General features: G+C 45.5%; 5 protein-coding genes across 9 annotated transcripts; 3 read left to right on the forward strand and 2 right to left on the reverse strand.

The window, feature by feature from the left end:
• The first annotated feature begins 615 nt into the window (after positions 1-615).
• BDBG_01063 (oxidoreductase) lies at positions 616-2842 on the forward strand. Of its 5 annotated transcripts, none has more exons than XM_002628109.2 (5): positions 616-1454; positions 1557-1866; positions 1960-2015; positions 2083-2191; positions 2285-2842. In XM_002628109.2, the coding sequence occupies exons 1-5, from the start codon at positions 1003-1005 to the stop codon at positions 2318-2320; spliced, it is 963 nt and encodes a 320-aa protein (XP_002628155.2). In that variant the 5' UTR covers positions 616-1002; the 3' UTR covers positions 2321-2842. The 5 variants fall into 5 exon arrangements, with proteins under 5 accessions (XP_002628155.2, XP_031576222.1, XP_031576223.1 ...); XM_031720171.1 differs by having other exon boundaries at positions 933-1454; positions 2083-2216; positions 2285-2511; XM_031720170.1 differs by having other exon boundaries at positions 933-1454; positions 1557-2015; positions 2285-2511.
• BDBG_01064 (GMF family protein) lies at positions 1921-5854 on the reverse strand. The gene is made up of 5 exons (XM_002628110.2): positions 4066-5854; positions 3878-3977; positions 3547-3677; positions 2273-3357; positions 1921-2169 (listed from the first exon to the last, which is right to left on the reverse strand). The coding sequence occupies exons 1-4, from the start codon at positions 4066-4068 to the stop codon at positions 3166-3168; spliced, it is 426 nt and encodes a 141-aa protein (XP_002628156.1). The 5' UTR covers positions 4069-5854; the 3' UTR covers positions 1921-2169; positions 2273-3165.
• On the forward strand, positions 4301-6724 carry BDBG_01065 (molybdopterin binding domain-containing protein). Its single transcript, XM_002628111.2, has 3 exons — positions 4301-4672; positions 4787-4953; positions 5260-6724. The coding sequence occupies exons 1-3, from the start codon at positions 4469-4471 to the stop codon at positions 5888-5890; spliced, it is 1002 nt and encodes a 333-aa protein (XP_002628157.1). The 5' UTR covers positions 4301-4468; the 3' UTR covers positions 5891-6724.
• Positions 6725-7875: 1151 nt separating this feature from the next.
• Positions 7876-11078, reverse strand: BDBG_16272 (uncharacterized protein). Its single transcript, XM_031724261.1, has 2 exons — positions 9246-11078; positions 7876-9141 (listed from the first exon to the last, which is right to left on the reverse strand). The coding sequence occupies exon 2, from the start codon at positions 8258-8260 to the stop codon at positions 7925-7927; it is 336 nt and encodes a 111-aa protein (XP_031576226.1). The 5' UTR covers positions 8261-9141; positions 9246-11078; the 3' UTR covers positions 7876-7924.
• Positions 10133-12775, forward strand: BDBG_01067 (Ras-like protein). Its single transcript, XM_002628113.2, has 4 exons — positions 10133-10788; positions 10989-11103; positions 11202-11477; positions 11593-12775. The coding sequence occupies exons 1-4, from the start codon at positions 10777-10779 to the stop codon at positions 11826-11828; spliced, it is 639 nt and encodes a 212-aa protein (XP_002628159.1). The 5' UTR covers positions 10133-10776; the 3' UTR covers positions 11829-12775.
• The last annotated feature ends 1083 nt before the right edge of the window (positions 12776-13858 follow it).

Here is a 13858-nt window from a genome sequence, read left to right on the forward strand (position 1 = left end):
TAAATACTTACAAATGTTGTGTCAAGCCATTTTTTAACCCGTCTATAAGCCGCACATTTGTGCCTAAAGGGGAACAGTAGCAAGGAATGCAAAGAAACAATGCAGCTCTAGACTGGCTTAACACCCTTGAGAGCAGCTGGTTGAATGGACATTCCCTACTTGGTTGAGCAAGTAGGTAGAAAACTCCCTTAGACGAATAATTAGGCAGGTGGCCCATTCAGTCACCAGGATCAAATGAACATTTCAATTTCTTTCTTGCCCATACTGTGAGGTTGAGAAGCTTGAAACATTCCAAACATGCTCAAAGAGGTTCCACATAAGTGGAAAGACGCTCTCCTCATAAAGAAAGAAACAAGGTGTATGACGTTGGCCAAAACATAGAGCTTTTTTGATTCAACATAGAGCTCTTTTTGACATAAATGTTGCTGAAACCCGCATCCTTGTCAGTCAAGTAGAAGTTGAACCAAGCTTGTCAAGATGAGGTTGAGATATCCTAATCCGGTCAAAAGCGTCTCGCGCGGCTAATTCGTAGCTCCTTTTGGCCGCTGAGTCAGCTGTATTTTTCCATACGCCGAAACCCGGAAATATTATTTCAGCCATTAAGTTAACTGGCACGGTTATTGCTTTTAATGGCTGTGAATATCCAACAACTAGCTGCAAAGAACAAACAACTACCAGATGTGAAAGCAATAATAATCTTTCTTTATGCTTCCAGCAGTACGCTCAAATGAGTCAGTACTAGAGAATTTCTCCAAGGATTCTGAACATGAGTCTAATTTCCAATGTCACCCTGGGCAATGGTGACCTAGTATTTACGTTCCGTATTGTAACACCCATCACCAGAGCCGGCCAGATGCGGGGAACGGTATGGTATCGGATTGCATGAACACGAAGATATTATGACTCCACCATAATAACTGATATACCGAATTGTTTCGTTTATCATCTCTGCATACCGATTCTTAGCAGTGCTTTCAGTTGCAATAGATCTATAGATCGCATATGTACTGTTTCCGATCTCACAGCCGTGTAATCGGTAACTTCGCGCAGCTCTACGCTCCACGATCCTTTAAGCCCCGCTCGTTCAAACCAACATTCCACAGCAACCCCATTGCTCAACTTGCGAAACAGTCATATATTAAACGAACCATGGCCACGGCGATGGGAAAGCGCCTTGAAGGCAAAACCATTGTTATCACGGGCGCCTCCTCTGGTATTGGAAAAAGCACGGCTAAGGAGTTCGCAAGAACATCTCCGAAGAACCTCAAATTGATCGTCACCGCGCGACGGATTGACGCATTGAAGCAGCTCGCGCAGGAGATCAAGGAGGAAGTTGGCGACGGTGTTAAAGTCCTGCCGGTCCAGTTAGATGTTAGCAGTCCCGAGCAAATCAGCAACTTCGTCCCTTCCTTGCCAGCGGAATTTCGCGAGATTGATGTTCTGGTCAATAATGCGTGAGCGCCCCGAGGTTTTGATACGGGTTAATTGCTCTTTTAACATTGTTTTTCACTGGGAACTTTTTGGATGACTAACTAATATGGATGAAACTTCAACAGTGGACTGGTCAAAGGCGTTGCCAAAGCCCCTGAAATCGACCCCAAAGATACGGACATTATGTTCTCCACAAACGTCACCGGCCTTATAAACATGACACAGGCAATTCTGCCTATCTTCAAAAAGAGAGATGACGGCGGCAGGGGCGATATAATTAACATTGGAAGCATTGCTGGAAGAGAATCATATCCAGGTGGTAGCATTTACTGCGCAACCAAGGCTGCGGTTCGAAGCTTCACGGATGCATTGAGAAAGGAGCTGATTGCAACGCGGATTCGGGTTATTGAGATTGACCCAGGCCAGGTGGAGACGGTAAGACCATATCTCCTATTAATAGATATTATTATCCACTGGGTTTGTTTCTTCAATAATCGAAGAGTTGCTGATTGGATATACTTGGAAAAGGAGTTCTCCGTCGTTCGGTTCTATGGAGACAAGTCCAAAGCCGACGCCGTCTATGCGTAAGTATAAAAATCCAATCACTCCACTAAACTATACGCTCGAAATGTCTTGATTAACAAAATATAGTGGCTGCGAGCCTCTCACGGGCGATGATATCGCTGAAGTTGTTGTTTTCGCAGCTGGCCGTAGGGAGAACGTCGTTATCGCCGATACCTTAATATTTCCTCAGCATCAGGTATGTTGCATGACCCTTGGTGCAGGTAGTGATCAATGACACTAAGGATTAAAAAAAAACCCCCGTTGGCATCATACTGACAATATCCTCCAGGCATCACCCACAGCCATGTACAAGAAATCATCATAAAAGGATGGGACAGACATATTCATCAGTGGTGATATCAAATGCCATCTTTCGGCAGCCCACGGAAAGAAGATAGAATAAGACCCTTCACGTGCTGTGATGAACAGCTAGCTGCAAAATAATATTGTAAATACATATAGAAGTGGCTAAATTTATAAATTGAGACAATGCAATCGAAGACCGTGTAACGTACTGGGAAATCTTGTCATACCATTGTTCATCTCTCCGGTCCTCCGTGCATTTTATATATCACCGTCGGAGAAGTTTTATCATTGGGGTAGATGTGGGTCTGCTGGAACTAAATGCAGGCTTTCATATACTCAATAAGTCACTGGATAAATATACTAATGGAAATGAGGGGGATGTCAAATCAAAGTGTTCTGGAGCTCGTGGAAAAAAAAAAAAAAAAAAAAAAAAAAAAAAAAAAAAAAAAAAAAAAAAAAAAAAAAAAAACGAAAAAGGAAAGTCGTTTCTCGTCTTAAGTTAGAGGTTTGAACAGCCGGAAATATAGAAATTAATGCACGAGACAGGACACTTTAAAGACACGCAGATGCAAACCAAAATTTGTAGAATGCAAAACAAGATAAAGCAAACGCCTATTCCTGTGCCAACAGGCCTATTTCATCCCCGGGCCTATAGCTTCTATAGATATTTCGGGTTAGGTAGTGTAATTAATATATGCAAGTATGTACCCCTGAACTTCCCCAAAAGGGTTGGTCCTAAACCACACGCCCGAATTTCTCAGTATGTATGTATCTTCGAGAAACGGAAATGGGAAGCATGGCAGACCCCTGTAAGGAATATAACATATTTCTACCGTATTGTCCCTTTTTTTCGGTTTCTCTTGATTATTCCGAACCTCGCAGCTTCGCCTCGATATTAATCACATCTGATTCACTACCAACTTCGATAACCCTGTTCACCTCTGCGGTGTTTCTCATCAGCTCGACAGCGCCAGCATACATCATGCGCGATGAGGGGTTGCAGTTTTCTGGCAGGTAGTAGAGCAGGACATAAGGGACGGAGAGACGGCCGGAGGACTAATTATTTCCCCCAAAAAAAAGTTGAGCGAAAGATTAATGTTAGCATTGTTTCTAGGCGGCTCGGAGCAGGACAAAGAAGTCGTCATCGGCTTTTAAAAATGTTGGGGTGTGCGTCGCCGAAACGTCCCGTTTGTGCTGTATAAGATAATGCACATGGTGAGGTAAGGAAGGTAGGAAGGCATTTACCAGCGTGAGCGGATAACTGAGCAGGATAAACCGGGGTGACGAATCCGGAAGTTCGTCTGCAACATCTTCCATCTTGTTGTATACTTCGTCATCGGCGGGGCGGACCTCTTGGCTCTTCGAATCGATCGTATCTGCGGCTCACAAAGCCCAATATATGGTTTTCGGTTATCCATTCCGTTCGTAAACGTTGGGTATATGACCAGACAAATGAAATTCAAATGAATAGTAAAGCGCTCTCATCTATTTTCTTTGTATATATATGCATAGGAGCATGTATATTACTATTCAAGGGCAATGCGGCCACTAGATAGGGGAAAGGGGATAGGTGTACAGATGATAGCTTGAGGATCCTTCGCTCTAGACGTTCCCAACCGAAACTTGCGAAGCTTCTCTTTTGTCTCCGGGGAGAAGGAATATAACCTGGTGTCGGACTGTACAATTATTACTTGCATGTTAGCTTTCTATGCGAGCTTGACTGCTAATTAGGCGTGAATAGATGACTTAGGGCAAGTGGATTACCATCTTGGGATCTTACGGGTGGTTCTCTCGAACCGCTGTACGATGTGATGTATAGAAACTGAGGGGATGGGAGAGGAACAGGGGTTTATCGACAAATATGTCAATAGTTGAATAGTAAGTATTCTTTCCCTGGCAGCCGACAAGGGACTTTTTGTCTGATATGTTTCCAAGGGCTGGTTGGCGGGTGACGACGATGGTGGGGGGGGCAGGCAGGTTGGGAGGAGTTAGCCGCGAGCACTGCCGCACCTTCTTAGCCGCTCGCTTCTGCTCGGGTCTCGGTCAGGGCCAAGCTTCGGTCGGCTCTTTTTATATCCCTCCAAACATCCAAGCTGATAAAAGCCCTGTTCAGCCAAATTCCGCTAGCCCCCTGCTGCCCAATTCTTTGTCTGCGCACGCAAGATAAATGATTCCCCGCATCAACCAGCTAGTCAGACGTCTCTCCCGCCCACGACCCAATTCCGTACATATTCCTGCTGCCACAGCAGCCCGTCCGATTGGGTCTCCGCTCTCCATGACATCATATACGGTGACAGCGCTGGCGAACAGCAAGAAAACGATACGCACAGCAGCATGTCTGATAATCGGCGACGAAGTCTTAGGCGGGAAGGTGCGTTAATTTTATTTCTCTTGCGGGCACTGGGGACCGTGTATCTACTGGGTTCATTGATATAAATAACAAAAACCAGCTACGCTAACACTGGGAGTAACCCCCTCCTTCCAGACCGTCGACACCAATTCCCCCTTTTTCGCAAAGTACTGCTTCTCAATGGGCGTGTCACTAAAGCGCATAGAGGTCATTGCAGATGATGAGAGCGAGATTATCGAAGCTGTAAAACGGATGAGCGAAAAATACGACTTCGTTGTAACAAGCGGAGGAATCGGCCCAACGTTCGTTTCCTGAAATTCCTATCCCCCAATCCCCAAATTCCCCTCCATTTTTTTTCTCGTCATTCCCCTCTTAAGCATGGAGAGCATACATATGTACATACATTCCCATGTGTCAACAAATGCATACGTAGCCCCTGTTCCACCTCACAGTCTTATCACCGCGCTACATATGCATACTAACTTCTTGGGTGTGTGCCGGCGGGCGGTGGGCGCTGGTGGTCGCGGAGGATATCACAACCGAATCACAACCTATCCACATCTCCGCCATCCAATCCCAGCACCACATACACCCCGCAATAAAAACAGCCACGATGACATTACCTACCAATCAATAGCACGGGCCTTTGGCCTCAAGCTGAAGCTACACGAAGAGGCCCTGGCGCGGATGCGCAACCTCTCCAAACCGCAACAGGCGCAACGAGACTTCGACTGGGATACCCCTTCGCCGGCACTCACGGCACGACTACGCATGGTCAAGATACCCGTAGATGAAGCCATCCCGCTGAAAGACCAGGCTCTATTTGTCGCGGACGACCTCTGGCTGCCCGTCTCCATTGTCAACGGGAACGTCTATATCCTCCCCGGCGTGCCGCTGCTGTTCGAGCGCCTGTGCAATGCGCTTAAGCCATTGCTACAACCCCGTCTAGTTAATCCAGATGGGGATGGGATGCATCGGCTCCTGTTCGCGACGCCATTGTATGAGAGTACGATTGCGCCGTATCTGACAGAGCTGGCGGCGAGGGTCGAGCCGCACGGTATCAAGGTGGGTAGTTATCCGCGGTGGGGCAAGAAGCGGAATACGGTGACGCTGGTTGGGAAGGATCTGAAGTACATGGAGAGCCTTATTGATGAGGTGGAGAAGAATGTGGAGGGGCGGAGAGTCATGAGGGAGGATGAGGATGACCCGCCGGAAGATGAGGCGGAAAGTCCGAAGTAAGGAAAACGGAATTTGGGTTTGCTATTTATTGAACGTTTACAAGCGAAGGCCGATCTAGACCAATTCATTTCTATGATTGATTGAATCGTAGTTGTATATAAAAATAACATATTTCCCCGCTAATAGCCCTCCTATTCATCCTGAGAGAAAATATTCTGGGCCCCGCTCCGCCTCACCTCCGCCCGTTTTCTTTTAGCCTAAAACACCTATATATATGTATATACCTGGTATATAACTCCCACCACCTCGCCTGCTCGACTGCGCGGCAGCATATACTATGTAGAAAACCCTAACTGTTTTGTGATTTGATTTGACACAAGCCGCTTGTTTCATCTACCCCCGATTTCCCTACATGTTAATGCGATACAAGAGCGAGAAAAAAAAAAGAAAAAAAAAGGGAGGGTAAAGTGTTTCAGGGCATCCTAATTGAGTACTTCACAGTATTTATTTAACCACCACAGCCGGAGTAGCAACAATATTTAAATGATAGGCACCAGTTCATGCGCGCATACACAATCTACACGGTACCCCGTACATTTTACATGTACATGTACATATTTACTTCTGAACTTGTTACTCACAATCCAACTCTCTCTAAACTCATTATTTCTACTCCCCCCCTTCCTTCCCCCCTTGTTTCGCAAAGCGCCCTGGGTGAGGTAAGAGTGCTTATGTATGAACGCACTCTATACATGTTCATTGTATCTACCCAACAGAGAGCACATGCGCAGAACAGAAACAACCTACACACATACATATAATACTGCTAGGTTCTCTAGATATGCATCCAAGTTGACTTACTAGAAAATGACACCTAATCTTTTCTCGGTTCCACCAAGACCCCCCTCCCCCCCCCAACCCCCTCCTCTTTAACATTTTATATGGCGACGGCCGTAGAATACTTCATATATAAAGTCGGTGTCGGACGGTGGTGAAAGGGCAACAGGGCAAACCGGGAGCGAGGAACAATGCCCAAAACCTCACTCCAACCATCAACCAAAGGAGTCAACTGGCACATTGTCGGGCGGATGCATAAAGAACCTATTTTTATGAGTGTGTGAGAATCGAACCGGGCATCTGGGGTAGCGAATGTTAGCATCCACCTGCATGGGAGAAAAAGTCCATTACATGCCTGAGGTTTCGGTTCTGGAACGGACAGAAACCCAACGTAATTCAGGGTAGTACCTCATCCTTGCATGACATATCCATTCGTCAAGGAAGGTATATATTGTCCTCAGAAACTAGGATAGCTGCGGATTAAATAGAGAGGGATAATTATTCTCATCATTTGCTCTCTTCCGTTTGTTCCGTACAAGGGAGAGAAGCTTCCCGATCATGCGATTTAGACCGTCCCACTGGAAAACAGGGATTTTTGGATTCTTCATGGAAGTATTCATGGAAGGATGGTCTGAAAGGAAGAAGAATGATTTCTCCAATTAGCCAGAGAAAGAACTCTGGATGCAAAGGAACCTCCGCTAAGTCAGGTGACGGGAAGCTTATGTGGCAAGGATGAAACCTTGGGCACACTGCCGTGTCCCATAAATAAATATGTGAGATATTTCCTGGCTGTCAGAATTGGTACGGTCTCCCTATGAAGATCCGATCCCGATGTTTTGCTGGACGAGCTTTGGTTTGGCGCTGAAATATCATAAGCCTGATGACCTAAATTAGACCTAGACCGGACTGATCGATGATTTTCTTCTGTTTCTTCTGCACGGAATTTCGCGGGGGTTAACTAACTCACTCCAGCAGCGCCCTTCCTTCCCTTCATGCTGCACTTAAATTAGTAGTAGTAGACAAGATTGTGTGTTTTTTTTTTTTTTTTTCTTTCTCAGCGGGTTTTCCAGCATTGAAACCGGAAATCATCAAATAATGCAGAAATAATGCCGCGGACCGCGGAACCTTGTCATATGCTGGTGGTGGTGTCTCTGATGTCATCAAATTCCCCATCATCCCTTGTCCAATAAGCTTACGGGGTTATTATCTCCTTTCGTACAGCAATAATGTTAAAAATAAAGCGCTGACCTTCCCATGTTAGTCTAAATTTGTTTCCACTACTGCGCATGTTGTTGACAGGTTCTCAAGTTCGAATACAGAGAAAGTGGGGTTGAGGTCAACGCCCCTTTTATCCTCAACTTTGGTTCGTCGATGACTTTTTAACGCTTGAATGCTTATCTTAGAATCCAGATATCTGGGACCCGAACTGCTTGTTAGCTTGGCGTCTTGTGCTGCATGCATCGCATGTCGTGTCGCATGTGCAAATTTGTGGACATCCTGAGATAGGAAATATTCGTGGCTTTTGCTGAATAGCGGCGGGCAAGTGATGCTTGTCTCCCAGCCTCGACTTCTAGTGACGTTTGTTTCTGTCATTGAGGGACCTTTCTTTTTGAAGATTTTCAGGATTATGGTGGGCAGTCAGTGGGGTCCTCAGGTATTAGCTACTGTAATTTACGCCATATTTGGCCTGTGCCAAATAATGAAGCCTGGGGCAGGCTTTGCTAGCAAATTCCCATGAACGACGATGATACCATCATGATTTCTTATTTAGTAGCCATCTCCAATTGGCCAGACAGCTTCTTCAGGGACAGGAAGAGTGGATTGGGAGAAAGGGGGTCCCATTGGAACGCTGTTCGTGTTCTCCTTTTAGCCTCCGGCTTCGTTACGACCAGCCCGTACATAGTTGAATGTCATATTCATCCTCTTTAAGCTTTGAAGTTACAGCGTAGTGTTGGTTATCAAAACCGGGAGATGTTAAAAGGCGAAAATGAAGGAAAAGCGAGAAGGTTACATAAAAGAGAACAACAGAGAGCAATTGCTCGTAGGATAATAATGGATTCACAACAGGGTGATCGGAGGGCGAATGGAGGGAGCTTGAGAGCGGAGCGCACAAATGAGCAGCGAGAGAAGCAGTCTCCACCCGAATTGGACTGCCGACTGGAGGAGATGTCATTGGTGTGCATGTTGTGCAGGGTTAACTATCGTTTCTTTTTCTTTTTCTTTTTCTTTTTTTTTCTTTTCTTACTTTTCATCGTTCGAGGTAACTTAGCCGTCTTGGGGACTGGTGCGAATGAGAGCCGGCCAAGAGAGCTGGAAATGCGGGTTCAGGTTGCATGCCCTTGCATTTTTGCCCACGACTCTGTGCATGAGGGGGCGGCGGTCAAATACGACGACTTTATAGGGTTGACTGAGCCAGGGATGAAGAAAAGGAAAAAAGCCCATGCAGCGCTTGGAGCGCAGCTAGCGCGGGTGAACTGGGCCATACCATACGACGCAAAAGGTTAACTTTCGAACTGCAACAACGCCTATGCAGGATGAGAGGAGGAGAGGGCAGCGCGGGCAGCGAGGGCACACAAACCCTAGAAGCGAGAAGAAGAAGGTGGGCGATTGGGCTAATAAATCTGGCAGTCTGTGATCGCGCCTCCGATGGCGACGAATAGATGGATATCATGGATAATAGGGTTCATTAATGGGTGATGAATAGGAAAATCACGAACTGCGGGAGTAGTTTTGGGACATTTGGAGCTTTATTATATTGGATGCGTTCTGTGAAGATAAGATATATCTATCTACCCAGGTATATTCTGTGTATACCAGGGGTTGTACAAGTAGATGCAGTACATGTACAGAGGGAGATGTATAGGAGGAGTTTTAAGTCTGGAGAATACAACCGTGTGGCCCAAAGTCACAAATGGCATCTTCATTAGTTAACTACTCCGTACGGAGTAACTACTCCGTCCAGGCAACACAATGCCAACCCCCTTTGTATAGGTACACACGCACACACCAACCATCTGATATCAAGTAGAGTCACAACAGCAGCAGGAGGAGGAATGTAGCATTTTGGCTGTGGAATAGAAAATGCAATGTGTAATTCGTTGGTTCACCTGGGGGTAACTCGTGCTCCCTGATCCTTGAAACTCCCTTAAGTAGTTACATACTCTATGCAGCAACCACACAATTCTTGCGAGTGAGTGAGTGTTCACCAGACTGACTCCCTCCCCTCCCCACTCCACTACAGCGTACGGAGTACTACACCACACCTTCCTCCGAAGAAGCTTACAAAACCGACTAAACCGACTAAACCAACCAACAAATAACCTAACTAATAAACCTACTAAACCCACTGACCCTTGGCCGCAACCATCCAAACCGCACCCCTAATAACGCGCCCCAACCAGCCCCCTACCGCCCCGAGTTTGTCCCTAAACCCGCCTAACAACAGTAGCTCCGGTTGGTCTAACTACGTACAGATTACTCCAGATCCAGAACCCACCGCCAAACCACAGCCACACCGCAGACCACAGTTCGACAATCCAATCCCCGCCTCCAGCCATTATTATTTGTCTCTCGATCATCAAGGAAGGGAAGAAAGCGCCGTCAGAACTGATCCATCGATCCATCCATCGATCCATCCATTCTATTCCCACCTCACCTCATCTCTTCTCTTCCATCATCGTTCTCTCTCCTCTCCCCTCGTCCAGCCACCCAACTATCCAACTTTCTCTCCAACTCACCCCTGACTGTGTGTCCAGGCTTGGCTTTTGTTTTCTGTGGCCTCAAGCGGAATCTCGCTCCCCCCCCGGTGTAGTCAGGTAGTTTTTTTCGTTTTATTTTTTGGCGCCCATTCTCCTCCCTAGAACACTCTCTACCCTACCCTTCCACTATCGCTCAAACCAGCCTCTCCACCAAGGGCTACAATTGAATCCTTCTATCGTCGTCAGCTTCTTTGTCGTCATCAGCTTCTTTGTCGTCATCAGCTTCTTTGTCGTCATCAGCTTCTTTGTCGTCATCATTCCCTTCACCTGGACTTGTAGTAGTCCAAGCCTCCCACGAGTTTCGGTTCTCTGCAACCCCAGACCACCACAACCAACCACATTGCTGTCACCATGGCTTCAAAGGTTAGTAGCATCAACTCAACGCCATTCCTCCATCTCCTTCTCTCCCGTCTCAATCCCATCCCTCCATCCCTCCATCCCTCCATCCATCCATCCATCCCAATGTCCGTTTCCCGAGGGAAAGGGTAGAAGTAAATAGCCGGCCAGGCACCTTTTGGTGTTTTTCACTAACTCGTGTCCCTTTCATCGTTTTCTATCAACAGTTCCTTCGAGAATACAAGCTGGTCGTTGTCGGTGGAGGCGGTGTTGGAAAGTCATGTTTGACCATCCAATTGATCCAGAGTCATTTCGTCGATGAATACGATCCAACAATCGAAGGTGGGCAGCCCCGTTCCCGTGGTTTCCTTGCTCCCTTTCCCCATCAAAAACAACTGGCCGCGGTAACTTACACTGGGACCAAAACTCCGTGAAAACAGATTCATACCGGAAGCAATGTGTTATCGACGATGAGGTTGCCTTGCTGGACGTTCTTGACACAGCTGGACAGGAAGAATACTCAGCAATGCGAGAACAATACATGCGGACAGGCGAGGGTTTCCTGCTGGTCTATTCCATCACTTCTAGACAGTCATTCGAGGAAATCATGACTTATCAGCAACAAATACTGCGCGTGAAGGACAAGGACTATTTCCCCATCATTGTTGTGGGCAATAAGTGCGACTTGGTGAAAGAACGGGTCGTGTCTGAACAAGGTACGGATCGGCCTTCAATAGAATATTTGATTTTGATAATGCATTACGACGGATGATTGTACTATATATAATCCCCTTATTTACAGCACTAACGCTCATATGTGGGAAACTACAGAGGGTGAAGCATTGGCCCGCGACTTTGGCTGCAAATTCATCGAGACCTCCGCGAAATCTCGCACGAATGTTGACAACGCGTTCTACGATATCGTACGGGAAATTCGCCGCTATAACAAAGAGATGTCATCGTATTCGTCGGGGGGAGGCGGTTATGGATCCCGAGCCCCAGAAAAAATGGACATGGACGACCGCGAAGACGCGCAGGGATGCTGCTCAAAATGCGCCATCATGTAGATGGGGAAAAACCTCGTTAAACGACCAAAAACAAAGAATTGTTGACTGCGATTAAAGGAAAGGAAAATAAAGAAGGAAAACAGATTTAAAGAAAATATACGAAGACGGAACCACGATACACATGCAACCAGACAATTTATCATTCTCCGCTTTCTACGGAAGAATCAAAAGAGAAGAAACACAAATTTAAATACCCTACGAGTCGATAGAATGATGCTGGACGACACTCTTTTCAAAATCCACGGAAGCTTCGAAATACGAGAACGCCCTTTTGACTCTCAGTTCGCATTCCTGTATTGCTTTAATGGACCGAAATTCTCCCCAACCACCTACTTTTCTTATACCGCCATTTCCCTCCTGCTCAGGTTTTGTCCCCGAGGAGCCAACAATTTACTCTCCTCCCTCCCCCGCCAACAAAAGTATTCCCATCCTGATATCACTATTTTTGTACTTCCCCTGTCGAGTCGGGCCAAAGGCAACACCAGCAATTTACTCTGGTCCAATCTCGCCTGCCCAACGCCCCTTTATATTTTTCACCTTTCACCGCTACATATATTGTTCACCGCACGAACCTTCAACCTCAACTCTAGTTTATTTCCTGTTGTATGCTCCATTTTTCCACCCTATTCTTCTCTTTCTTTCCTTGTTCTCGTTCATTTCTGGGCGCGTATTTCACAGTACATTTTTTTTTTCGTTTTTACCCAATCTCTATTTTATATTTGGTCCCTCTACAACCTTCTCTCTCTACCCTACCTCTCTTTTTATTTTGTTTATTTTTTTATCTTATTTCATTTTCAACTGTCCTTATTCCATTCCTTGAAATTCCTGCGTCGCTATTCTATACCTATATCGCCATTTCATCTAAATCCCACCTTCTCGCCCGTCCATTCCCTCACAAATCACACCGTATCCAACAATGCATGTGAAGACTTGTTCCTTTTTTTTTTTTTTTTTTTTTCCCGAATAACATTTGGGTAGGTGAGCAGAAGAAGAGCGCCTTAGTGAGGATCAAGACCATTAAATACAACGTTCATGTATGCTCGCAGTCGGCTTTTCCCGTCTATTAACTCCTTTTCATCCTCTCTGCTATACGCGGTTTGCTCTTCATCTATTTTATGCTTTTTTTTTTAAAAAAAAATAATAATGCTCCCTTCTTCAAATCTCTCTCTCCCACCCTTCCTCAATTGAAACTGGGTCTATATTTGTGCCTAGTTTGTTGTTTGTCGCCTTTGTTTCTGTCTTTGTTTGGCTTTATGGTTCACTTCTCTTTCATGCGTGTGTGAAATCTCGTCATCTAGAATCCAGTTATCAAACTTTTTGTTTTTAGTTCTTGCTTTCTTTTTATATATTATATTCCAATTATACTATTTTACCTATTTCTCTTTCCATCCTTCTTGCTTGTTCAACCCTGCTTTTCTCTGATCTTCTTTTCCTCTCCCTTTTTTTCGTCGCGCAAGTCCTGTCTCTAGGTTATATTGTCTCTATTCTCTCTTTCTTTTCAACCTTATCTGTGTCTCTTACAAGTTATGTTTCACCTTTTTATCATTTCCTACTCTTCATTTCTTCATTATTTTTTAAATCAATCAATCTACTATTTTACCTTATTGTCTCTACATTCAAGTTACCAATTTCATCAGAACACGGTTTCAGAGAAAAGTTTTGCATATGATCTAGTCAGATGAGGGGGTTGTGAAATCTTCTGTCCTCCCACAGATAAAATGGCCCTATCTATTTTTTTTCATTCAATATACACAACTACTACCTGTGAGTAGATCGACAGCCGGGGATCGGGGTTCTCCGTGCCAGCGTGGGTAAAGATCAGTTACATATGTCACCAAGCACTTGGGTCATTTCAACAAGCGAGAGGATCAATCACACCCGAGACGTTTAACCGTGTAGCCCCCAGTTTTCCGCGCCTTTCTGGCCCGATTTGTTATTGATATTATTATTGTTTTTACTCAACGATGGCATGATACATTACATCATAAAAGCTTCCCGCATTTCACACATACAACATAACCCCCTTCACC

The sequence above is a fragment of the Blastomyces gilchristii genome, assembly GCF_000003855.2.
Source record: "Blastomyces gilchristii SLH14081 genomic scaffold supercont1.2, whole genome shotgun sequence".
NCBI classification, from domain to species: Eukaryota; Fungi; Ascomycota; class Eurotiomycetes; order Onygenales; family Ajellomycetaceae; genus Blastomyces; species Blastomyces gilchristii.

What these genes read in the sequence shown, in the direction of transcription:
- BDBG_01063 (XM_031720170.1), top strand. Translation starts at nt 1,003, where the DNA reads ATGTACTGTTTCCGATCTCACAGCCGTGTAATCGGTAACTTCGCGCAG. An exon ending in GATGTTCTGGTCAATAATGC is followed by an intron (nt 1,455 to 1,556) that starts GTGAGCGCCCCG and finishes AAACTTCAACAG; the next exon opens with TGGACTGGTCAAAGGCGTTG. An exon ending in TAATATTTCCTCAGCATCAG is followed by an intron (nt 2,192 to 2,284) that starts GTATGTTGCATG and finishes AATATCCTCCAG; the next exon opens with GCATCACCCACAGCCATGTA.
- BDBG_01064 (XM_002628110.2), bottom strand. An exon ending in GGATCCTCAAGCTATCATCT is followed by an intron (nt 3,678 to 3,877) that starts GTACACCTATCC and finishes TGTGAGCCGCAG; the next exon opens with ATACGATCGATTCGAAGAGC. An exon ending in TCAGTTATCCGCTCACGCTG is followed by an intron (nt 3,358 to 3,546) that starts GTAAATGCCTTC and finishes GGAAATAATTAG; the next exon opens with TCCTCCGGCCGTCTCTCCGT.
- BDBG_01065 (XM_002628111.2), top strand. Translation starts at nt 4,469, where the DNA reads ATGATTCCCCGCATCAACCAGCTAGTCAGACGTCTCTCCCGCCCACGA. An exon ending in ACGAAGTCTTAGGCGGGAAG is followed by an intron (nt 4,673 to 4,786) that starts GTGCGTTAATTT and finishes CCCTCCTTCCAG; the next exon opens with ACCGTCGACACCAATTCCCC. An exon ending in AGCGGAGGAATCGGCCCAAC is followed by an intron (nt 4,954 to 5,259) that starts GTTCGTTTCCTG and finishes CAATAAAAACAG; the next exon opens with CCACGATGACATTACCTACC.
- BDBG_16272 (XM_031724261.1), bottom strand. Translation starts at nt 8,260, where the DNA reads ATGACAGAAACAAACGTCACTAGAAGTCGAGGCTGGGAGACAAGCATC.
- BDBG_01067 (XM_002628113.2), top strand. An exon ending in ATACGATCCAACAATCGAAG is followed by an intron (nt 11,104 to 11,201) that starts GTGGGCAGCCCC and finishes CCGTGAAAACAG; the next exon opens with ATTCATACCGGAAGCAATGT. An exon ending in ACGGGTCGTGTCTGAACAAG is followed by an intron (nt 11,478 to 11,592) that starts GTACGGATCGGC and finishes GGGAAACTACAG; the next exon opens with AGGGTGAAGCATTGGCCCGC.